Source organism: Manacus vitellinus, unplaced genomic scaffold, assembly GCF_001715985.3.
Source record: "Manacus vitellinus isolate BGI_N305 unplaced genomic scaffold, ASM171598v3 scaffold_3_pilon, whole genome shotgun sequence".
Lineage (NCBI taxonomy): Eukaryota > Metazoa > Chordata > Aves > Passeriformes > Pipridae > Manacus > Manacus vitellinus.
The window spans coordinates 27,115,623-27,142,924 of record NW_021940535.1 but is presented as its reverse complement, the minus strand read 5'-3'; the positions used below and the strand labels follow the sequence as shown (position 1 = coordinate 27,142,924).

Here is a 27,302-nt window from a genome sequence, read left to right as displayed (position 1 = left end):
AAGGTCAAGTGTCATGTCCTGCACCTGGGTCACAACAATCCCATGCAGCACTACAGACTTGGGAAAGAGTGGCTGAAAAGTTGTCCAGTGGAAAAGGATCTGGGGTTGCTGGTTGACAGCAGCTGAACATGAGCCAGTAGTGTGCCCAGGTGGCCAAGAGGACCATTGGCATCCTTGGCAAACAAGAAATTATGATGCATTCAAAAAGGATGACAACACTAAGACTACAAGCACACAATATTGTATACTTACTGATCATTTAGATACCACCTTTAGCTCTATCTGCTTTCCTAATTCTTGTTAACCTATTCAATGCTCCCCTAAAAGTGAAAAGACTGAAAATAATTAATACAAATAAATCTCAAATAATGAAAAGAATATTTGTAAATCACAGTTTTCCAAGAGGCTAGTCTTAACCTACCTATGTGTCTTATATCCAGGTATAAAATCCATTCTTAACTACCCATTTGATATTGACTTAGCGAAGAAGGTGAAAGGGCAGAGATTCAGTAGAATTCGCAGAAATTTTGGTTATCGCTTTTACATTGAAAGTAGAGATTAAAAGCTTCATAAATAAATTCCCTATAATAGATAATTTTCTGATAATCAGATACATCATTTCCCCTAAGCCCAAAATCCACTCAGATTACTTCAGGTAACAAACTCCAAATACCAGTAACTTTTCTTGTGCTATTTGCATCCCATTGGATCAGCTTGTGATAAAAACTGCAATATAGAAGCAATGGAGTGGAGTAAATTTCTGAACCCTTTAAGCAGAGGGAAGCTTGAATCAGGAAGTTCCTAAGGCTTTATCTTAAGTACATAAATATATCTCTCTGCTATTTTTGCCATAGCTCTTCTGTCCCATGTTTATTGGTAAAAAATAGCACCATCCTTTGGTAGAACAAGACTTGAAAAAAACACTTTGAGTGCTTATAAGATAACAATATAGGAAGTAGAAAGTTAAAATGGAAATATGATGGTATCCTCTACAAAATACAGCAACAAAATGGAAGTGCTGTCTATAACGTGTAAATAAATAGCTGGACTATGACTGATCTCAGCTGGATCAGTCAATTTTCGTCAGCCCATTTACAGATAATCAATTATTTACTTCTAACCCATGAAGTCCTCATCCAACCACATAAAATCAATGTGCAAATCATTCTGTAAAGAGTTTATCCACACAGCAGGTTGAATGCATGACAAAAATACAGGTACACCTGTGTAGAGGCAGTTCTCTTGTCAGAACACAATAGTCACTCTGTGGCAGAGGAAAGCTCAGTCACTTTGCTTTCAGTTCAGCAGCCTATGGCATGAAACTTGAGCTAACAAATCCTACCAGATCCAAAGTAGCTTTGTTGCTAGGTATGTTTTCTTTATGTTGTACTCCCTGAAGTCTAACTGCTAAGCAGTAAAGTACAAAAGCTGTCAGATTTAGCCTAGGTCCAACACAGACTCAGCAGTCAGTGAGACCTTGATCCCTCCTGAAGACACTGAAGTCACTACAGAGTGTCTGACTTGCATTCTTCCTCCCCTTCCCTCCTCTTGTCTTGCTCACTGCCTTGCGTGTTCTCCTGCTCTATAATCCCTGGATGTTGCAATACACTAGCAGGATTCTGCAAACAAATAGCTGTGAAACGAAGAATTGGGAGACACTATGCAGAGTCATAGACTCGTCTCAAGACCAGCTGTGTTTATTAATTCCAGCTTTGCACAAATTTTGCCAATTCACCTGGCTTCAAATTAGAGCAGTTGTCCTGGGTGCCCATACTGATCACATTTTGCCATGACTCAACGTCCACACACCCCCAAGCTGGAAGAATGACTTTGTTAAAAGAGATTAATCACACCACTTTAAATAACGATGTTTATACACAATTGATAATTTGATAACATATTACCTGCTTGGCAACATATTATTAAAATACCCATAAAATACACATTTTTCACTTTAACAGGGACCCTTCACAAAACTGAAGACATTGTATGATGACAAAGTGAAAAATTAGAAAAAAAACCATGAATAATATATAAAGACCATTTTATCACATACACTAAGAGCACAGAGAAAATTGCAGAAGTTAAAGTAAAATAAAAAAAAAGCAAACATGGAGTTTGTAAATCAACAGTTCAGACTTTTCCTGAAAAAAAAGAACAAACAAAAATGTGCCTATATTCTAATAAAAAACAATAGCTCCTACAGCCTACATTACACTGGAGAATAGAGTAGATGATCACAACATTCCCATCCTTTTATATTCTATGATTGCATTTAACTAAAAGCCTGGAAATTTAAGATGATCATTTACAGCATCAACTTATACTATTTTACTGAATCACAAAACTTTTTCCCCAGAAACTGACTAAAATTACCAACATTTTGCTTTCCAAGTACAAAGTGTCAAATACTTTCTCAATACTTAATGAGTTATAACTATCTTAGTTTCCAGTAATTCTTGTCTTTTACACCCTGAAATGTAAGATTAAGTAATTTTCATAATGGTTAGCACATTTTTCTGTCCTGAATTTCACGCAGTGTGAGCACAGTTAGAAACATTAATATTAGAAACATTACTGAAACAGGTTTTTATTTAGCTACATTCTGAATCACACTACTAGGATGTGCTAAGCAAATACAAACTTCAAATGAGGATAAGAAAAGAAAACAATCTGGTTTTTTCTACCAGCCAAACCAGAATACTCTGTGTAGTGGTGAATCTGTAGTGACAATGCGCAAACACTTTTCTTTCCAGCTCAATTCTTTGTTTCATAACATCAGAAAATCCCACTACCAGAAACAGCACAAGGGAAACAGAATTTTAAAAGAACAGATTTTACTAACTTCTGAAATTATGCTTAACATGTCAAATCTTTAAAAATAATTGAAAAGCATGTTAATCTTATAATTAGGTTTGTGGGGTTGTTTTGGTTTTTTTGGTTTGGTTTTGTTTTTTTTTTTTTTTTGGTGGAGGTATGTCTGTGTGTTGATTTTGGCTGGGATAGAGCTAATTTCCTTCACAGTAGCTTGAATGGGACTATGTTTTGGATTTGTGCTTAAAACAGTGTTGGTGATCCAGAGATGTTTTAGTTCTGGTTGAGCAGTTTTTACATAGTGCCAAGGCCTTTTGTGCTTCTCACCCCACCAACCAGCAAGGAGGCTGGGGCTACACAAAAAGTCGGGAGGGGGCACAACTAAGACAGCTGATCCCAACTGGCCAAAGGGATATTTCATACCATATAGCATGCTGGTCAGTATATAAAGCTGGGGGAAGAAGAAGGAAGTGGAGACCACTCAGGGTGATGGCATTTGTCTTCCCAAGTAATCATTATGTGTCAAAGCCCTGCCTTCCTGGAGATGGCTGAACACTTGCCTGCACATGGGAAGTGGTGAATTTTGCTTTGCCTGTGTGCACAGCTTTTGTTTTACTTATTAAACTGTCTGTTTTAATTCTCTCTCCACCCCACTGGGGAGGAGGGAGTGAGCGAGTGGCTGTTTGGAGCTTAGCTGGGGTCAAACCATGACAGTTTGTTTCCTAAATCTTAGGGAAAAAAAAAAAAAAGAAGTGGGTTTATGTAAATTATTAAGACGGTCTGTCTAATGTGATATTCATACATTTTTAGTTTTTCAAAATACTCATATTTTTGTTTTTCTAACAGTTTCAAATACCCCAAACAGCTGATTTTTAAAAAATCTTCTATTTCAAATGCTTAGATTGGTTATATATGCAAATTCTCCCCACCATTTCTGATCATTAAGAAAGAAAAAGAATTACCCCTTCAGGATTATATTTTGCTAACACACCACTGCCATGGAATTCTTCTAAGACATCCTTAATTTTCTTGGTGGAATCTGAATAAAGAATAAAGAGAGAGAAAATGAAAATACGGAAAACTGATTTACATAATATGAACTGTAATTAACGAAACAACAATCAAAACTGCTAATAGCTTTTCTCAATGCACATTAGTAATTTTCTTTAGCTGTACAAGAGAGCTGTGGGCACAAAGAAAATGAGAGCATACAATACCCTCTCACTAAACACTGTAAAAGCATCAAGCAAAAAAAATGCTCAGAAACAAACACATGATCCAATCCTTAACTATTAAGTAGGATATTTCTAAAGGAGTTGTTTGCAGGATTATTTCAAGTCACTTATCTTGTCCTTGAAACCTGAGTCACCTAAAAAACATGGTCATTCCCACCTACTAAATCTCCTTTGGCAGAGCTGCCAGTGAGTAGAGGAACTGTCAGAGGAGCCAGACAATATGAAGATAAAGGGGAACCTTGTAGAAAAAAAATCTTCATTGGTCATGTCACAGAAAACAAATGTTGCTCTCGAAACCTCAATTTTTGCAGACCTCTAAGATATTCTAACAGCTGTCAGTTACAGTAAATTCTGGATGTCTTTTGTCTAACAGAATTGTGCAAATCCCTGGAATTCAGAAGCATGTAGATATAACTTTTCCAACTTGTTTTTAACAGTCCATGTGCAGAATAACAAAGTAGTTATCTCACTGAGTAGCCGCTACATAAAACCCTTTAACTCAGATTCACTTGGAATTCATCATGCACATAATTGTCTTTTCCACATTAAATATCTCAGCAATACAATAAAAATAATTTTAACTCCATTTTTTTCTTTAAAATACAATAGTTGAGTGTAAAATGGTCAAATGTGCATAATGGCCACAAGACTGAAGTAAACCATAAACTAGTAATGAGTAGCAGATGCAATGAAGAAGAGGTAAACTTAATGTCTGCACCTTTATTTCTACAACAAAACCTGGAAGGAAAGGAGACAAGCAAGGACTATTACATGAGCAATTAGTCAAACACTTAATATTACAAACATTAGAACCTAATCTGGCTTTTGTTAATTATATAAACAAAATATAGTACTGTAATAGTTCTTAGACTTCAAAGAAATCCAGTATCTTAAACCTGACTCTAAAACATATATTTAGCAAAGTATGTGACCTGTAAGGAGACAATATAGTGAAAAGGATTTGAAAAATAGATATGTAACAGTTCATAACAGCTATAGACCATCTATTGTAACTAAATGGATGTATTCCAATAGTATGGTCAACTGTAAGCAATGGAGTTTAGCAGGTCTTATGGACAGTCAGAGCAAATAATTATTTGATAAAGTCATCTATAGTCTTATTGCTGTGTCATTTGAAATACAGCAAAACTTACAACTTTATGTGAAAAAGACAAATGAACTATTAAAAGAATAAATCAATATAAGAAATAAAATTTATTATGAGCTGTAATTAGAAATTGGTGGATTAGACATTTACTGTTTAGGACAAGCACACAAATTGATGACTGACAAAAATTTATTTTTTATTTGGTTTCTATTATTTTAATATGTTTTCCAGTATTCATATAGATGGTTATATGTAAAAATCATTGCATCATTGCATCTTATGATAATGAATTCAATAACTATGAAAGCAGCAATGTGAGATGAGATGTATAACAGAGGTGATTGAATGTCATGCTAAAAAAAGGATTTTTCTGAACTTTGGAGGAAAGAGGTTAAACAGACATCAAACAGAAAGACAGTAAGGTCTCCTCACATATTTTTATGAAAAAAAAACCCATAAATAAAATACATATGGACCACTTTCTAGGGGTTGAAAAACAGTGTTTTGAGGTTTTTGTCCAGCAATGACCATGCTTTTTCATTTCAAATTTTGTTGGTCTGTTCATCTTTAAATCAGTATTATGCTTATGCATAATAAAGCAAAACCTGTGTTATGTTACTTATTGGAAATAAATTAAATCCTTACTTTCCATTTTTTTAATACTTTTCTTAGTCAAGTACCAAGATAGTCAATATGCATAGGGACATCTTTTTCATGCTTAAAACAGTTCATATCCAAGAAGCACAGCTAGTTTTATGTTTGAAATAACTCTCAAGATAAAAATGGTCTGTGGATGTAACTTCTGCTTTAGTTGTCCAGCAAAACTTTTCAAGAGATTTCCACATTCTGGTCAGGAGCTGTAATTGTTTTGAGTACTAGAACCAAGGCAGAATCGTGTTTTCCAATCTTTTGTTCACAGTCATTCAATCATTTTTTCAGTTCATGTGACAGTATCCAAGCTAGAACAGAGATCTTTCAAAATGCTCAAAATGACATATCGATATTTTAAGTCAAACACCAACGCACAATCTTCTACATGCGTACTCTTCAACAGTGCTGACAATCCTCAGAAAAATTAATTCTCCTTCCTCAGCCTCTAGCAGGCAAACTAGTACTAGGAATATGGTCCATCTTTCATAAGTTGACCTAAAGAGATATGAAGAATACATAATTTTCAAGTTTCACTCTTGTTTGGAGAACAAATTAAAAAAAAGTAAAAACAGGAGACAGTGTCTTAGAAAGTTCTATTCGACAGAAATGAGAAACTCCAATAAAATGTTATCAAGTCTAGTTTAAAAAAAAAGTCAAGCACATGCTTTCCACCAAGAAATAAACAAAAAATTCCAGGAAATATACACAGAAGTAACTAGATATTTTTCCTAAGTTTTCTAAGCAGGAAATAACAACAATGCTATGGATTCCATTATAGTTTTGTCTGATACAAATCATCTACATAATCACTGGAAAATGATGATGTAAACACAAGCATCTAACAAGAACCTGTGTTCTCACTGTTACCCAAAAGTACAGATGTTCTGCTTAACTTAGCACTTCGAAGCAATCTCAGTAAATTCATAAGCCCTACTCATGTTAAAACACAAATATAGTCTTAAACTCTGTTGGATTACGCCTACCTCTTTTTTAAATAAAGGACAAATGCCTTCTTTGTCTAAGTCTCTGTATTCCAAGCTCTCCTCAAGAGAAAGTTTCTAAATACATGTAGATATAGTACATAGCCTGTCATGGCAGCACTTAAATCCATGTTATCTGCAAAGTTATAGCTGGTAGAGTGCAAATTTCATGTAGCTTTAAATGCAGTATGCCATGAAAAATCTCTTTTTTCTTTGTTATTTACAGTTCTGTTATTTTTATTACCCACTAGGGCAGTGTTTTGGGGATTCAGTCAAAATACAGAAGGTCTTCAATTCTCTCCCCTGGTTGAAAGCATTTAAAACTCTTACTGTTCAACCCATCTTCTGTTGCAATTTGCATTTAGTCAAGAAGGTGGAAGGAGAAAAAGGGAAACTGTGGCCCAGGAATCAGAGTTTGCCTTGGATGAGGTGAGATGACATATCCTACCTCATGCTCCAGGAAGGCACGATGCGGAAGAGTCCTAACTGAAAAGCTATTACTAGTACATGGGAAAAAGTAGCTGGATTCCATATAGTGCTGTAGAAATTCTATTTTAAAATAAAGGCTCCAAAACAATAGAGATATAGATGAGACTTGGGCTTATGTTGTATTGTTTTAGAATAAAGGCAAAACAATTAAAGCAATGATACCAGAAAAAGGAAATCTGCATATATAACAGCAAAAGTATCAGAACGTCTATTTTTCCTTAACTATCTTTCAGCCCTAACAAGGATACTTTTTATAACTGAAGACAAATTTACATACTAAGTTCAAAACTGTTTGAGGTTTAGCCCACATTAAAAATTATTATTCATTTTTTACAGTGACTCAACTTCAGATGAAGAAAATTGAGCACTCAGTTGACTGGAATTTGGTGTACCATTTCTCCCATAATTAGAAAACACAAAACAGAAGGAAAGCTTGCCCAGATCACACACTTTGTCTACATTTTTTCTCTGTTATCCCAGAAAAATCCTTGAAAAGGATTTTTTTCTTTAAAAAAAGACATATAAGACAACTTACATAAAACTCAGAATAAATCGCAAGCTATGTACTCAGAATTGTTTTTCAATTTAAAGGGAAATAAGCACTAGAAAACAATGTTTGTATTATATTTCCCTTCTTATTCTCAACAGCAATTCATAACAACCTGCATATCTATTGGACCATATCTAATTTTAACACCTACAACAAAAAGTAAAGCACTTTCTACCTCTATATCCTTTTTGTGAACTTAATGCAATATGAAAAATACCACAGGTATACAAAGTCCTACTAAGGTCAAGTTTAAAATTTATATAGAAAAGCTCCACAGAGATTTCCTATACATCTTATCAGGACTTAGAAAAACAAAAGGTCCAACCCTCTATACACAATTTTCTGCATGGCAACAAAGCCTAGCTTGAACTCGAAAGCTCTGCTTGACAGATAAGCCAATGAGAAGCATTGGGAGAAATCCAGCAATCAATTCACATTGCAATTTTTATATAGGTTCTTATTCTATGGACTTTTGTGGATGAAACCTATAGTAATATGTGTATATATAAATTTATACAGAGAGCTTTTTTTTTTCCCTTTGGAATAGTTCATTTTGTTCAGAGCATGCTTTTACTCAAGCTATTGCTGTGCTTAATCTAAAGCTTCACTGGTCTAGAAATGCCAGTGTGTTAAAAAGGCCATGCCTGCCAACAAACCTGTATGCAGCACCATAGAGTAAAAACTGTTCACCTCTCAACAAAAAGGTTGTTCCAGTAAAGACATGGCTCATCTAGTGTGACTCAGCCTCGCAGCATGTCTGTGTTGGTAAGAGATGCCTAATGGTTGCTACTGAACTAGTAGAAGGCAGTAGCTTACATATGCTATGCTTCCCATATGCACGGCTGCAGGCTCACTAGCAAAGCTCTTTTAATTTAGGTCACACCTTGGTTTTGGTTTGTGAGTTCTTTGATGCAAATTTCACAAAGAAGACAAACATTTAAAACTTTTAGTGGGATAAACATTCAGTTTTGGTTTTCTTGTAGTGAGAATTTAAAACCTATTATGACCTTGAAAAGAGTGGCCAGGCAGAGAAGGCAATCACTCTCCCATGGTCTAAAGGAGACCTCCCTTCGCTAGCTGCTGTCAATGGTTTGGATAACACCCGTTGATCACAAGAATTTGATTCCACCCTTCAGAAAATTACATTCTTACTGAATTCTGTGACAATCAATTAGGAGAAAAGCTTCTTAGAAACCCAGACAGAATTGGATGGTGCTGCCTAAATAAATACCATGGAAAGTGACTTCTGTAAAGGGAAATGGAGGAGGTAGAAGAAGAGGCAAGGTGAGGAAGGTAGGAACAGAATCTCCTGCTGCAGAGGAAAACTTCCTCCTGACACCCAATGCAGGATCTGCCTCTTCCACCCATCCTCCCTGTTAGGGCTCAGCAACACAAGGAGCAAGACAGATCCATTTTAACCGTTGCTATGTACTAAATGATACTCACACAGACAAGGACTTCTTTGTGAAAAAAGGAATATTGACTGCATGTACCAACACATCTTTAGTCCACATTAATAAAAAACGTCCACCAAATCCCACTTCCCTCAGCAGATGTTCAAATGAAAAGTATATGGCAAACAACAGGGAGTTGGGGAGGCTTAATTTTTGTTTGCTACTGGGATAAACTTTCAAAGAAAGAAATAAGTAAAGGACAAAAACAGACTCCAGGAATTGAGTGGAACTGCAGGTAAGTCCTGTGTGTACCTCAAAACACTTGAAGAAGAAAAAGAATGTATTGGTTTTCACACTTTTAAGATGACTACAACTAACTTTCTCAGCATCTTTTGGACTCCTTTGTCTCCTGATAATCAGAAAATCAAGTCTGCAGTAGTTTGAAAGCTCCTCACAGTGCATCTCTAGGAGCAAGACTAAGGATGTCAGGGTGCTGTGAGGATTTGGGCTCCCTGGGGCTGGGACCCTGTGGATCCTCTGGGTCAGCAGGGAAGGCCCTGGCCACCAGGGCCTGTCCCATCATCACAGCTGGGGGAAGCCCTAGGGTTGGGCATCAGGCGCCTCCCTGGAGGCAGCACAAGTCTGAGGCTGTCAGCCTGTTAACAAACACCTTGCCCTGAGACCAGGAAGGAGGAGAAGCCTCGGGAGTCCTTTCCAGACCTCAGATCCCATCACCACAATTGAGCCTGAAAATTCGTACAAACCCTCAGCAGGGTTTGTCCTGTCTCTTTTCTAATTTCCTGTTTATAGATGGTCAAAATATCTGATACAGGCTGCCAGTTCAAAACTTTTTCAGTTAGAATGATGATGAAAAAATTCTCTATGAAATTAAGGAATGAATGCTAATGACAACATATTTCACCCCAACCACTAAATCTAAGCATTAACTAGCAGTGAAGAACCAAACTAGTTTGGTTTGAAATTTAGCAGGCATTATTTCTGATTTTAAGTGGAAACAGGGAAATGGCTTTGTGAATTTGAGAATATTTCTACTGGTTTTGAAATCTACATTTTAAAAAATACACTAGTTCATTTGTTCCTGTTTTTCCCAAAATGCTGCACCTTGAATCCTGTGTTCACAACAAGGACATGGAGGTGCTGGAGTGTGTCCAGAGAAGGGCAACGGAGCTGGGGAAGGGTCTGGCACATAAGACCTTTGAGGAACAGCTGAGGCAACTGGAGTTGTTCAGTCTGGAGAAAAGAAAGCTGGGGAGAGACCTTATCACTCTCTACAACTGCCTGAAAGGAGGTTGCAGACAGGTGAGGGTAAGCCTCTTCTCCCAGGCAACTATAGACAGGACAAGGGGAAACAGACTCAAACAGGGAAGGTTCATGTCAGCTACAAGGAAAAATTTCTTCTCTGAAAGGCTGGTTGAGCATTGGAACAGGCACTCTTCACGGAAGTGGTGGAGTCACCCTTCCTAGAAGTGTTCAAAAAATGAGTGGATGAGGTATTTTGCAATAAGTTTTAATGGGCATGGTGGCATTCAGTCAAGGGTTGGACCTGATGATCTTGAAGGTCTTTTCTAACCTTACTGATTCTATGGTTCTGTTAATTTTTAATCTGTATACCTTGAACTTATTATCTATTTAACCAAAACTTTTATTATGGCTTCAAAAGTTATTGAATAGGATATATGAGCATACTGTATATTCTTACATACCTATGTATGTACACAGGTATATAGAAAAGTAAATAACTTTGGTAGTTATTCTAAAAAGAAGTAGCTAGTAAAAATGGCAGAAAATTGCTTACATGCCTAAAATGAAATATTTTGATAATCTGTCTCAGAAATCAAAAATTAAAAATGCTAGAAATAGAATTAAGAAAACATTACCATATATTTTTTCTAAGCCTCTACAGATAGGTCTAAGATACTCTATTTCTACCTAATATGTTACTATTATGCATGATTTTTTTTCCTATCAGCAAATTTTAGCTTCCTCATCTATTCCTTTAATATAAAATATTTACTAAGAAGTGGTACACAGTCTCTTATATTTCCACATATATCCCAAATATAAAATCACCAAAGTGGTTATGCAATACCAAGGCATGCAAAGATATTAAACACTTACAGGTTTGAATTTACATTACCACTTAAATTATCACATATCATACAAAATACAGTAACTGTGCAAAGGGAAAGTGTGAAGCAGTTTAAGATAATGCATTTTACCTGTTCACCATGAGGGTGACTAAAAATTGGCAACATATTTCACCAAGGTACCATGGCTTCTTTTGATTGCCTGCCCTTATTTTAAAGATCTTGGGGGAAATTCCTCAGCTGGTATAAATTGCCCTGTGCAATTGGGGTTTTGCTTGTCATTTTGTCTTCCCTTCTCCCCCTTTCTTTATAAGCAGGCTTTTTTTAAAGTCCCTCTTTCATTACAAGACAAAATTTTAAAGGTACATCTGGTTCTTCCATTCTTCCATACAGCATAGACTGTCCCTAAAATGGTCTTGTGCTCTTCTTGAAGCGGGAAGCTTTAGCAATTATTTTTTTTTTTCCCCATTTTGCTTTATCATGTTTCTTACTTCCAAAGTATCAAATTCATTTTACTCTACCTCTTACAAAGTTTTAAGTGTTTATACAGGGACAATTCTTGACATCTTATGTGCTGAAACTGTATTTCAGAAACGAAATTTTAGCTCTCTGAACACTGGAGTCAACACTTGTTCTGACTTTTGCCTGTAGCAATTTTCTCAAAATACAGTAATTTATTCTCTTATCAATAAGGGAATATAAATATTGAATCAAGAGATTATTTTTAAAAATAAAACTCCAACTCAATTTAGTTTTTTTTGCTTAATGGTTTCCTGATCTACTAAGACACATCTATCTTCTACTTTGATATTTATTTACTTACTATTGAAAAGAAACATTACTCAAAAAAAAAAATCTACACTTCTTACAATCATGATTCTCTATTATAGTTTCTCTTAGGAATAAAGGCTTTACAATCAGATACATATCTAGGCCATTAAACTAAAAGAATTAGCAACACAAGTACACATGGCTCTGGATCTTAAACTACAAATGATGAAGGTTCCTGCACTTGCTGTGGATATGTATGAGTACTAACTGAATTGCACTTTATCTGTTTTAAATATCACTCCTAATTTGTGATCCCATGCATGGTGTAGCAGTGAAGGGCAGATAAAAAGGAATTCACTAGAGCCTGTTGTCCCCAGGATTCAGAGAAAAAAACTCTATCAAAAGCTTTTCAACATTTAGTGGCAATCAGAACTATCAGAAACTCTACCAAGAACGGTAGTAATGTCACTGTGTAATGGTATTTTGGCATGCCCAAAATTCTCCATTGCCCAACTGCATTTGGACGTGGAAACTCCAAATGATGCAGTTATATGGACACTGTATACATACATTCAGTGTTGCCAAGTGCTTGCACTGTAGTTTATATATACATGCACATATACATAATATGCTCAAATTGGTGAATTCAGATCAGTTTTTGCAACCAGTAAGAAATTACCTGATCTAATCTATCAATTTCCCATAAAAATCTGGGTAAGGGAAAAAGAACACGTCTTCTTAACTTTCTACACATCTATAGACAGCATAAGCAGATCTGGCCTCTTGGGGCATTATACAATATTCTATATTTGTTAAAACTGTACTGCAGTTTATGCAATAAGAAATTGACTGAAGGTTCCTGACTCAATACTCCTGACTAAAGAAAAAAAAATCATTATTGCGTATATAAAGTCTTGCCAATTTGTATTTCCTTTGTAGAACATTAAGTTTGTGAGTGTTGAAATTGTTGACACTGCAAGAGCAGTTCTCATTTATCATTGTTGCTGATGAGATTGCTGTTAAGTCCATTTTGAGTACAGTCTTTGAGTATTTATAGTATTACAGGTGTTGAGACTGTGGAAACATTAATATAGAAAGTTTAAAGTTAGTCACTGAAAAAATAACTAGCTTTGTTGTCCATAGGAATGAGCTGCTAGCAGACATCTGCCTGTAAGTCACAGTCTCCCAACCACTGCTTAATTACAAAGGCATGGTATGATGCAGAGATTGTTTCCACTGTGGTATTTACACATTCAGCTACCTTATAAGGCTACTGAAAAAGCTCACTGCTAAATAGACAGAATTAAAAAATAAAAGTGAAGGAAAAAAGGCTACAGATTGAGCATTAAAAAGTCAAAAGTCCCAATTCCAGTTCAAGACCTAACTTTTGGGAAAATATTGTTCTCCTCATTGCCGGAAACTTGAAATTTAATAAACAATTGGTAAGAGGCTAATAGTGTGTCTTAAATGTTAGGAAGACTTTGAGTTTTCCTATTTTCATTAATACAGCAAAGCATCTCAGTATCTATATTATAGCTTCATGCATTAACTAAGGTTAATATATGCTCATTTATCTTAACAATTACCATTGCAAACCTATCCTGAGAAGTCTGCTTTATGTTCATTACTCTGAGAAACAGATGTTTCAAGTAGTAATTCCATAAATCTTCTATCTGTGGAGTTCCAAATTTTAAAAATTCTGTTTCCATTTAAGCCAACTGTGTCCAAGTTTGGTATAAACAGATTTTTTACAGCATTCCTATATCAAATCTTTATTATATCAGCATTAAATATTTTATCCTATTATTTAACTGCTTTATCTCATTAATTTCTCATAGAATTTTATAGACAATATGGACCATAACAGACTATACTTGAGAAACAGAGTACAGGAGAGAGGTATCATGCATGGACATCAAAGAAAGGAAAGCTCATAAGATCAGTTAACACTCCTGAAGAGCTGTGCTCTACTGATCCTTGCTTGATGCATTGTAAATACTTTCCCTTTCTCCACAAATATATTAGATCTGAACTTTGTATCTGCCTTAGTTCATCTTCTACCTTTCCAATTTAATATCAAAACTGGACTAGGATAATTCTTTGCTCATTCCAGGATTCTAAGGAGACAACAAGTAAGAATAAACCTTATAGTATTATACTATATTGACATACTATATATGACAAAGGCAGCATTAAACCCTACTACCAGGACTATTTGTGACTTTATCAAATGGTATTTTGTGTCAGAGCATCAGAAAGAGACACTCCAAGATCATTTTCATAGAAACTTACCTGGCAAGGTAATAACATTATTTAGATAAGCAGCTCCCACAAGCAATGATCTCTAATCCTAAAAAATATCTGCTTGACTATTTAATTTAAGCAGTTTAATACATTTGGGTTAGTTGTCCTCTAGAGGCTTAGAAGCCAAAGCCCATTTGCTCTCAAGCTTTATTTCTTTCTCTCTTATCACTTCTTAGAATTCCCTTTTCAGCTAATAAAAAAAGGCAAGCAAGAACACACAAATTATCAGCCATCTCTGTTCCAGTCCCTCAGAAATATCTTTAATCCTAAAATTATCCTATAATCAGTTTTTCATGGCTTTATCCCATCAATCTGTTCTTCATGTATATTTTCCCACACTTACCTCATTTTTCTCCAACCTTATTCCCCAGAACAGATGTTTGCTCTTTTGTGTGCTACCACCAATTGATAGTTACTGTGTGATGGATAGAGTAATACATAGGTATTGTGTTTTAAAACTTTAAAACTTGTCTGTTCACTTTTATAAGCTTACTCCTCTGCCTTTGAAAAAATCACCTTTTTTTACTTTAGGTAAATGCAAAATGAATTGCTCTCAGCAAATCTGAGTCACAGGGAAGACAGACCTTTATTCAAAGGGAAAGGAATGACAAGTACTACAGATCCAGACTGATTTTTTTCCTTAAAACACTAATGATGAACTGTTGGATAAATATACTTGAGTGAATATCTAGGTGACCCTGCCTTGGTGGGGTGGTTGGACTAGGTGATCGCCAGAGGTCCCTTCCAACCCTAACTATTCTGTGATTCTGTGAATAAAAAAAGATGTAATTTTGAAGGCATCATGTGATAAAGATGAAAGTCAAGCAACTCATACTTAACTATAGAAGTTTAGTCACTGAGTGCACCTGACAGATATACATGATGATATCATGAAATAAATCAACCAAGAAACTAAAAACTCCATCAAATAAACTGGGAAGAACTTTTACAGATGGGTTAAACAAAGTTCTACAAATTCCAGATACGTAACACAATAAGAGTGCTTCTTACTCACGAGAATGCCAAGAACATGAATAATAAGATAAAGAACTTGTTAAACAAGTCCAAATCTTTCAGAGTTAAGTTTTATTAACTGGGGTTTCATTCCTATAATTTCCAAGACGTAAGTCATCTTAAACGCATTTCTAACATTCACTAGGGGTTTTTTAGAGCCACCAAATAGTGAGTGATCTGTGGAATTTATTTGTATATTTAACTAACAGTTTGGAATAGGAGAGCAACCAGTCACTCTGTCAAAAATTTACTTCTAAGGTACCAAAAGTACCTAAATTAAGCCAGTTCTTTTAAAGCTGTGGGAGACATACTCCCAATTTGACTGCAATGTGAGCATACCCTGAGACACTTTTACTTATGCTTATCTATATCATCCAACTTAGTATCTTTCTGCTCTATTGAAACATGCAGCCATATGGTAGGTCTACTGTAAAATGACACGGTACATATAAAAAATCTTGAGCATATACTGTACGAATTTATTCCATGAAAAGAACCATTAGAGGCTAGGACCCACTATGGACAGTTGCTATAAGCATCATACTGATCAAATCACAAATTTTTATAGAGCAATTTTGTCATTTATCTTTTACTGATTTCTGGCAAGTTCACCAAGAATTTCCTCGCAAAACTCTGTTTCCAAATCACAAATGAGTCCCCCATCTTTGGGTAGGTCCTTCCTTAAATCATTCCTGATAACAACCAGTAACCTTTGCAGCATGAAGCATCTACCTTGCCAATTAATGTTACATCTTGGGGGGGGAGGGGGGAATAGAAAGGAGACAAACAAATCAATTTACTAAAATATCTTCTGTCACCTATTGCCAAACTACAGAGATATGCCCCTAAGCTAAACTTGATGCGTATTTAAAAGAAAGAGATAAATGTCTATTTACTATAAGCTTAATACAAACTTAACATAAGCTTACTCAAATGTTTTATGAATGTGTAGCCCTAAAATAAAGGTATTATAACAACATTAAGTTGTCTAACCTAGTAGCAGAACATCAGTAACATGATGCTGGTATTCATCAACTTAATGTTGCCACAGACAAAGGCAACATAACAGTAATGAACTATCAACACTCCCAAGTCCCAGGATTCAAATTTATATCCCTTCCTAATCCATCCAATTCTACCAAGTATGATCACACTGGACAGGTTTGTTTATTTAATTTTATATTGCTCCATTAGGAAGATTAACAATTATACTCTCCAGAGCATCTAAGATCCAGATAATTAGAGCAAAAGTAAGCAGAAAAGACATGAGAAGGAAAGAAAGATGAAGAGTTAGTCACCAAAAAGGACGAATGGAACAAGAGGAAACAAAGAAAAGATGGGGAGAAGAAAAGAAAGGAAGAGGTAGATGAGACTTCAAAAATAGAAAGACAGAAGAGGAAAAAGTTCAGTTTTCTGATCTCCTATTCTTTCACCTCTCTTCTTTTGTTCCTTCATGCCTTTTTTTAAAAAGTTCTAACTAATGTCTCTTAAACAGAAAAAGCTCAGAAATCCTATATCACTTACAGAGACATTGGAAAAATCTAAAAATTATGATCTCATAATTTTCCAAGTTTCCAGAGACCTTAGCTTTCCAATGATCCAAAAGGATGACTTCCATTTCAAAATAAAAATACTTCACCTAATGCTCTCTACATGAGGGGAAAACCCAGAAAAAATTGCAAAGTAATGTTAGAGTATTCAGAAACAGGCAAGAACTGCAGATGGGGTCCCACAAGAGTGTAGTAGATGAGCAGAATCACCTCCCTTGACCTGCTGGCCACACTTTTCACGCAGCCCAGGACATGTTCTTTGACAATCAAATTTCACTTTCCTTTATTTCACCTGCCCTCCCCCACCAAGTAAAATACTGAAATATTCAATTCTGTAAGCATCCAAATGTTTTGAAAGGAATACTGCAGTGTTTTGTTTCAAAAAAAGTGTTGTTCTGTGTGCCTACAAATGGCACTATTATGTAAAGAGACTGAGATTAGCTTGAATCAGGCACTGAAGGAATTCTAGAGATCCTGAAATAAGCTGAAAATAGACTCCAGCTGTGCTGCTGCACCACTTTACTGCTCATTCCTAGCTTAGGAATCTTTACACTACACTGCAAAGTACAGCACAAGCACATTGCTTCTCTGGGAAATTCCCAAACATAATGGGCTTTTATCCTCGTCAGAATGTCCAAGTCAGCACCCACAACACAAGTACTCACACAGAGCCCCTTTCAGTTCTGCACAGGTTATCAGTTCCACCCATGGGCATTCAGTCCATTGCCAAACAGTGTTGTAAGGATGGCCCTAAGGAGAAACGCAGAGCTGCTTGTGTGGGGACTGGACACGGCACTGCTGCAAGAGGATGGTGAAGAGATGAAGGGAGGACATGAATCCTGAGAGGGAAGGGGTGGGACAGTTGCTGACTACTGCTGAGAGCACAACTCAGAAAGACAGCCTGCAGGCTGCCAGAGCTTCCCAAAAGCTCAACAAAACAAGATAGCTACCGGTGCTGGACTCACAATGCACACAGAAAACACACCATTTTCCTGCTATCAGAATTCAGGTAATTCCCTGGAAACTTCAGTCACTAATACAACAATGTGCATCATATGGAGTTAACTGTAATCACATAAAAGCTGGAAAATTAGAATGAAGGCTTCTCATTCAGACTGTGTGTCCTGTGAAGACATTCAGCACTTTACAAAGATAAGAATTGATTCAAATTGTTAAAAAGAAGATAAATTAAATATAGAAAACAAAATATATTTTTAATATTTAATTTTAACATCCCAATCTTTCTGAAAACACAATGGAATCCTTCACTGGAGGAATACTGTATGCTTACTTATTCTCACCTCAGCTTCTTCCCAGTGCTGTGGTTTCTCTCTTTATTCCAATCCTCACATAAACCCTTGATCATTTCATGCTTGCTTACCCATTAAGCTTTCTTTCTTCTTTATTTTTATTTAATCCAAAATTCTCTGAAAAAAGCTACTGCTTTTTTCACCTGTGCCTGCTAACTACTTATCTTTTATTTCTGATGGCTACATACTTGCAATCATTTAATCGAAATAACTTCTAAAAAAAGATCTTATCTGCCTCCTTCACTCTCTCTGTGTTTATACTTGATCTGCATAATTTTTTAAGACAAAGGATTAATGTAATCTTAAAAATCTATTATGTTCTGACTATGGTTAAAAATAGATAAAAAACCTGATAAAATGAAATGGAGTAGTCTTTTCAGAAGAAATGCTGATAATGAATTAATTTCATAAAAAAGAGTGATGCATAGAATTAATTTCATAGAAAACAGTGCAAATTAACACTCCTAAAACAAAACATAATTTTTGATTTTCTCAGTTTTTTCAGGACTCCGAAAGCAGATGCTAAAGACTGCTTGGAAGTTTTAAGACACCATTTGAATTTCCAGACCTGCAAGTGGGAACATAGCAGAACATTCCCCTAAAATGACTATTCGAATTACTAATTCAACAGCGTTACTGCATAAAATCTCAAAATGCAACTGGATGCAAACCAAAAAAGTTTGAAAAATCTCAGATCTGCAACCTCCAAAGCTATCTACTTATGGTCATTTGGCAAGGGCTGGCTAACTTTTGGCAACTTTTACAAAGCTCCATCAGTCACTGAAATTATGCAGCATAAGCTGCTAGACTTTTATCTAAGACTAAATATGTAAAATGGGGGAGAAAACAACTCCAGAATATCTATGCAAAGAAATTTTTTTTTTCAGAATTATATGGAAGACTATTACTTACACTAAATTGAAAGTTTGTATCAATAAAAGTGGGAATGTCTCCTAGTGAAGTGTTCTTTCATGAAAGATTAGGACAAAACTGATATTCTGTGTAACTATTAACACTAAAAACTGATTACGAAAAAATATATAGTGAAAATAATAAAAATCTGCAATGATAAAGGACTTTGTTCTCCTTTTGTGAAAGGGATGAAAATGTTTCCCATTTCTTCCATCTGTTTCAATTTTGCACGGTAATTATTATTGGTTTGTAATAACTGAACAGGTGGGAGAAATGGGAAGCATTTTCATCCCTTTCACAAAAGGAGAAAAAAAAATGTAGAATTCACTTTGAAAAACAGAACAGGGCACTGAGACAGTGCTTATGAAAAAAAAAACTGAACTGATAAAAACAGGCATTTAGTAAAACAATGCAGAAATTAAATCCCCAGAGATGCTTCACAATCTTTAAAAAAAAGCAGATTATGAACTCTTCCAAGCTAAAACTATTTGACAACTGCGGTATGTGTTGGGTTTTTTTTCTTATTATCATTCTTTATTTTTGAAAGATAGTGGTAAGAGTATGAGGTCTGTAAGAATCTTGGTCTAAAAAAAACCCTAGAATGCTATGAGTGACATAGTGTTCATAGTGACGTATTAGTGGTCTGAATAAGAGAAAAACTTACAAAAACTCACCTCCTGCTATATACAGGACTAATCACAATTAAAAACTCTAAAAGTTTACCTTAATCATCACCTCTGAACACTACACACACTACTCTTTGGCACTATATGTGTAGCAGCCAGTAGCAAGAGAACACAACTTTTCTATCACTGCCAGCATGAAGAGCAAACTAGTATGGAAAGAGCTTTTGCATATCCCTGGGTGTCATAACTCCTGAGGGGAAAACCAGGACATGACAAATTCTTTCTGTATGGGATAGAATAACTTTCTGTACATATAACATATTAGGTGGACATTCCTATCCAAGAAAATTATGTCATTTCTTATCTTAAATAACATCTTTCAGGATAAAACCTGAAGTACATATCAACTGGCAAGTTTTATATGACATAATATATTCCTTATTCATTAACCCAAGTTATATAGAGCAGTTTCTGCAGCTTTATTCATTAGATAGAACACAACACAATGAGGCCTGACTCAGTTTCAACCCAAAGACTTTCTATAGTGCAGACCATATTGCTAGTTTCCACTAACAGAACTAAATGAAGATGTGGTTATAATCCTTTGTGCATAATTATGCAAAATTTAGTATTGCTTTTTCTGTCGAGAAAGACCCTGAACAAAGATCGACATATTTGTGCCTGGAACCCTTCGAAAACTTTTAGATGTGTGCCTCCCAGGGACAGGATACTAAGCTGTAGAGATGACTGGATTTGTTTGAGTGTTTTTCCCTTGTTTTTTTAGGGGGTTGAGAGAGGAGAGTGTGTAGCTAGCCAAAGATGCTACATAGGTTTTGTGGACAGATAACAAAAAGAGAGATTAAAAAACAAAAAAGGGATGGGTGTTGGAAAGGAACTCAAGTTCTTCTGAAATACATTAATGGTAGGAAAACTATGAAATTCAAAGTAAACTTAGGTTTACCCAGGTTACTTTTAAAAATATGAGACTGGATAACTTTAAGCTCCAATGTTTACACAGAACTGCAAAGTATTTTAAGAGTAGAGTCTGTTTGGAAGAGTTTGTAATTTGAAGAGCAGTTTAGTAGTCCTCATACATAGTCAGTCATTACATCTCTAGAACACCATTAGAAGAAAGTGTTAACTCTGGCACTTCCATCTTGAAACCTAATCCAGAAAAACTTCAGCACTTGCTTTTATTTAAATACAGAGTTGCACTGGGAAATACTTCAGAACGTGCTTTTGTACCATTTGGGACAACGTAATTAACATTCTTTCTCTGAATCCCAAAAAATCCTAGAATTCTCTTAAAGTATGGATCATTTAAATTTGCAGCATATTGTCATATACTGTTTGGAGACAGCATGGTCTTCTTTGAAGGTATCACGTTAGACCACAGATAAAACAATGAGCTTGGACTTGACAAGCAATGTGACAAGGTTCATTGTGTCTGAAAATATGAAAATATGGTTCTATACTTAAAACATGAAATGCATCTATACTCTAAGTATTATTTAATTCTTAATTAACCGTCTTCTTATCTGCTAAAACAATTCTGAATGAATAACCATTTCTGATTTATTCTAGAATAAGAGCACCTCCAAAGGGACGGTAAGTGGCTTTTTTCAAATTCCAGTTTGAGCATATGTTTTGATTCATCCTAACACAAAATTTGCAAAATAAGTATCATAGAATCACAGAATATGCTATGTTGGAAGGGACTCTTTAGAATCAAAAATAATAGTGCTTGTGTACATCTTCACAGATTTTAATAATAATGAATTCATAGAAAAACTTCTAGAGGGCTCTCTACAGAAGACAAAATAGCATGAAGTAATTTAAATCCTTGCTACATGATAAAATTTGGCTAGCCCCTATGAGAACTCCCTTCAGCTACAGTCATTCTATCAGTCTCACAATTACTTTTAATTATTATTTTTCATAACCAAACACCAAATGTCAAATCAGAATTTCCAAAAATTAAGCTTTAGATACTGAGTTCTATTTTGGCTCCTGTCTGCGGTTCTGGTTCTCTAAAAGCCAACTTAGATTTTGCCTTAATAACCTATTTCTAAAATTTGTTCATCTCAGTTTCCTTAAATCACTCACAGCACTACCTAGGGGTTGTAAAAATAGCACAGATTCATGAATTTTGGTCTAACAAGAGTTGGTAGGCTCCACCTTCATTTGAAGCCAATTTTTTTGCTTTATCTTAGTTTTCACTTATTTTAATATTTTTTCCCTTTCAGGACTTTCATATTTTTTTACCCAGGAACTCTGACTCTCCTATATTTGTGCTGCTAAAATTGTAACCTTAGTTCAAAGCTAGAGTAACATACTTATCTTGTCACTCACTCCTTTTCTTTGCATCTCTTCAATCTGCTTTCATCATCTCTAGTACAATTTCAGTAATTTCTCAAACTCTTTAAGCTTAGTAAGTACTGAGGTGCCTCTGCTCATTAAAGAACTCAGACATATACTTAGTATATAAACCATCTTCCCATCCTCCTCTCATAAACATCTAAAATCTTCACTGTTCCCTTCCATGTATTTTGACTGCTACAATATACAGGCTCTTAAACAATATACAGTGTATGCTTTCTTCCAAAGAAGTCATGTCTCTAATGATTGCCAAGGTCTTTATTTTGATACAGGTGAGGATGCTGGAGTCTGTCCCATCTCTGTAGTGAATTTCAAACAAATATCATATTAAAAGTAGAAATGGCCCTCTATTTTAAAAAAAAAAAAAAAAAAAAAAAAAAAAAAAACACAAAATAACCCCCTCCCCAAAAAAACCAACAAGCAAAGGTAAAACCAACAACAAAGAAACAACAGTTAACAAAGCATCTTAAAGCTATTCCGTATGTCTTCATGAATGAAAGCATTTATTACTGGTCCAGTTAATTCTAGGAAATACATTCTTCAAAACAAACTCATTATCACTATCATGACTGCTACAATTAATTTGAGTATCTCAATAACAGAATCACAGAATTGTTAGGGTGGAAGGGATCTCTGGAGATCATCTAGTCTAACCCCCTTGCCAAGGCAGGGTCACCTGCAATAACACAAATTATTTGTAACTTTTTATGTTTAAAATAAAATCAAGAATTTGTATTTTCAGAAAATGGTTATATTGGAATTTAATCACAAGTTCTTTTCTACATATTCTGTACTGGTTTTAATAAAATTATGATCTACACAAAATCTGACAGTTCCAAAGACAACTTTAGCAATCAGTAATGTCCTCAAAAAGGCATTCAATTTTGCAATGCAGCCAACAAAACTATGTGGTGACACTCCATAACATCTACTAAAAATCTCCCAGAGCCACACAAAAAGCAATGTATTTTTAGGGCCTAAAAACACAATGAAAACATACGCAATTATGAGCACATTTTAAATTTTTGCTTCTTTTAATTGGCAAAAAGCAACAGAGAGGAATGTAATCCAGAGCCCTTCAACCCCAACCAATGTCAGAAGAAGGGAGGCCTTCTGACACTATCAGGCAGCCCTAAGCCCACTCTTTTTCAAACAGACACCTCCAATTCTTGATTTGAGGCACACAGAGCAACATATTTTCTGTCCTCAAGAGGAACAAGGAAGGCAGCTTTGGCTCTTCTTTCTTTAAAAAGCCAGGAGAGGCAGAACAGCATAAGCGGTAACACTAACAGCAAAGTATATTTTTTCAGTGGATGAGCTGGACAAGCAGCTCTCCCCTTCTCTTTTTAGGCATATGAAGCTTTTCTGGGCTGAGAGGACCTACCATGGGCTACTGGTTTATTGAGTTTAAATCCCATAAAAGTGAAGTTGGATCATCCTTTCTCTCACAAGTATTTTTTTTTTTTCAGTTTGTCTGATGAGTCATGAATTGTCACCATTTGAATTACACTTTCCAGCTCTTCTATGGAAACAGAAAGACTAAAAATACATGCTTTTAATGGGAGCTGAGATTCTGCTACAGTCACATGGCTCCCCAATTAGTCCATTCTCCCTTCATTTTGTTTCTTCAAGGCTTGGTGAACTGTAATTCTCTGTTTGTGACATCAGGCTCATTTCCACAGCAACCAATTGAATTATCCCCCAAATAAGAATAAGCAACAGGAACAGATGAACTCTTAAGAAACAAAAGCTTCTTACTATTTACATGCAAATGTCCATAGAAACAACTAAACAATAACTGAAATGAAATATGGAAGATACATAGAAACACAGGAAATATAACAAAGGCATAATCAATGTTTATACATTTTACAGTGTATAAATACACATTCAGTAATTTGATGATCATATGTCAGATTTTTAATAGCCACAATATATGTTCAACACCAGTAACAGCTGATGATGCAATACCAGGTGTTGATGACTTGTATCTGTGCAGTTTCAATTTTAGAAAGAAATCATTATTTTTGACCTAGGAAACAGAAAGCAAGGTAAGATGACACCACTTGCCTTTCAGAATTCAAAGACCAGCTGATGCACACCATGAATTCCTCAGCCACAGAAACTTGAGAACATCTCTCTTATGAGAAAAGGCTGAGGGAGCTGGGCCTGTTCAGCCTCAAGAAAAGATGACTGACAGGGAACCTCATCAATGTCTATAAGTATCTAAAGGGAAGGCATCAAGAGAATGAAGCCAGGCTCTTCTCAGTGGTACCAAGCAATAGGACAAGAGGCAATGGACAGAAACTCGTGCATCTAACTAGGAAGTTCCACCTAAATGTGAGGAAGAGCTTCTTTATTGTGCAGGTGACCACACATGGAAATAGATTGCCCAGAGAGGTTGTGGAGTCACCCTCACTGAAGATATTCAAGAACCAACTGAATACAATTCCAGGCAATGTGCTCTGGGATGACACTGCTTGAGCAGGGAGGTTGGACCAAATGACTCACCATAGTCCCTTCCAACCTTACCCATTCTGTGATTCTGTGAACTAGTGTTTCTATTTTGGACTTTTTAAGAACTCTTTATAAAATTTCCTTCTTGCAATGTTTTCCCTGAAAATGAAAATTCATAGTTATTAACTTTTCCCACAGAGACTTTATCATAATTTCCTTCTATTATGGATCTATCTACATGTATAAGAGTTAACACAAGCCCTGATACTATCGGCAGTGCTAGAGCTCTGACTAACTTAATCTTTCCCAGGCACAAAAACACCCACTACGCCCTCAGCAGAAACACTGAAAACTTAGTAACATAATTTAGAAAATAATAATATGAAAATAAGGGTCTAACATTATCCAGTCTCAACACAACCAATTCAACATCCCTACTGTATTGAACTACCGTGTTTCATTGCTCAGCAAGACTGAGCAAATCTCAGAGTCTTCTCCAGTGATTGCCATCTCTTCCACATTGTCCCAGATGAAGCAGATGTACAAGATGCTTGCAGGTAAATTGTCATCTTGTAGTAAGGCCACCAAATGCTCTTGATGATGAGACAGTATCTTCTTCATCACACAGCATGCATTTCCAGTGCCTCTATATGTTCAAATGATGGGTTTGTAATAACAGCCTTTCTTAACAGTATTTTCTCTCTGGATTCTGGGATCAATGCAATTTGGTACTACTGAACAGGTTGAATCAATTTTTTTTCCTTTTTCAGTTCCTCTAACGTTTCTTTCATAAGAGATCTAAATAGGTAGAAAACTTTGACACTTCCACTAGCTTTCCTAAAATGGACAAATAAAGTGTGTTAGCACTAGCACAAGTGACACCATTTGCTTCATAATACTTTTGTTACCCCTAAATAAAAGTTACAATTTTCTGAACCATCATATTTTTGACCCTGGCAATCAAATATTCAGGAACTAGAAACAGCTCTTTCGGACAGAAACTGAAGCTAAAAAACAGCTAGTGCTTCATCGAACTGATCTGACCCTGGACCAATTTGTCAACATCTTCAAAAATTTTGAATTACAAGTTTACTCTAAGGGCCTACTGCATTCTCTGCTTTTACAAAATAGACTAAGTCTCTTCATGTTATTATATATGACCTCTTGTTAGCAGTCTCCAGTCAACAGCACAAAGCAGCAACAGTAGTCTTGCATTTTGTTGACTATAACCACTTTAAATCAGAACTCCTTAACAAGTCAGATAATCTGAAAGAAACTTCTGCTCTGTAGGGGAATAGGGTCTTTTCCAAGCTTTACAATTCTATGATTCTGAGGGATCTAATAAACAGCAGGTGTGTCCCAATTCTGCTAGCTGATAGTAGCAAACAAATATAAATTCACTATTTTCTGCTCTTAAAACTTGTCTCCCTGCAGCTGACCTAGAGAGTTTCTTGCAGCCAGAACACAGGAGAGGATCCCTGTAATTAACTAAGACATGAACATAATAGTGTAATAAGATAAATAAGATACTCCAAAAGTCACTTTGTGACTTTACTTTTTGCCATTACTATGTAAAATTCAAATACAGTTCTGTGAAACTCAACAGTTCCTAAAAGAATGCATCAAATTAGAATATATAGTAGCCTGAGAGGAACAAAAAGTACTTTATTGCATGACGAAGGCAAATGTATTTAAGTAACTCAGGAATAACTTCATAGACCCTTTAACCAAAGCAAGGAGTTCAGAACTCTCTTCTACATCATTCCTTTCTCTAAATAGTTTATTATACCTTAAACAAGTTGGATGCCCTTTTTCAGTATGGAAGCAGGAAACAAGTTCTGCATACACAAGTATCCCACCTGACCCATGTAAAAGGCTCCTCCTTACTCACAGTTGTGGACAGAGTCAATATGATACTGTTTACCCTTGACAGGTTAGCTGGAGAATTGACTCACTTCTGTTTGGGTAAAAAGGCAACTGCTATTCACTGAAAGGCACATATCAAGGCAGAAACACTAAGCATTTTACCTCATTAGAAAGCCCACCACAGAGCTCCAGATCATACTGTATTACTGTGTGTTTATCAGCTTTTTTCCTTCAGAAATGCTCAGTTCATCACCGTATCTTAAATCCTCTTCAAGACCTAACACAGAAACCCTCATTAAAGAAAGGAAAGAAACCCATTAATACTTCTGCAGCTGATATTGGTGCCCAGCTCTCAATCTACTCTATGATATGATCTTCAGAGGCCAAGTCTCAACTATGACTGGTTAAATGAAAAACAAATTCACAGCTTTGTGTCTTTTCTATCCTGGATTTCAGTCTAACACAAGTCAAAGTTGGCTCTAATATCCTCATTAGTGCAGACTGTATGTAACATCCTTCCTTTGGACCAAGTAAATCTGACTAGAACCTAAATATATCACATATAATGTTTCTATCCCATTTTCTCTAAATTGGTACAACACAGGAATGTGCACAAGGGATTTAAAGTCACATATCTGAAGACAAAATGTACAGTGTTATATCAATAAGCATAGTTCATAGTCCACCTTTCAGGATTCAGACTCCATGAATTATCAACTGGTCTGTTTTTCTGGCCACTCCATCCCCATTTTGCATGCAAAGAGTGGCTTTCTTACTAGACCCA

The 27,302-nt window shown here is 35.7% G+C and overlaps 1 protein-coding gene across 5 annotated transcripts in view; it reads right to left on the bottom strand.

Moving 5' to 3' along the window:
- Positions 1-27,302, bottom strand: part of DGKB (diacylglycerol kinase beta) — a 335,778-nt gene that overhangs the window by 273,319 nt on the left and 35,157 nt on the right. For all 5 annotated transcript variants that reach the window (XM_018075883.2, XM_018075886.2, XM_018075884.2 and 2 more), the window contains exon 3: positions 3,777-3,853. In XM_018075883.2, the coding sequence (XP_017931372.1) occupies positions 3,777-3,853 (77 nt within the window). The remainder of the gene's footprint in view (positions 1-3,776; positions 3,854-27,302) is intronic.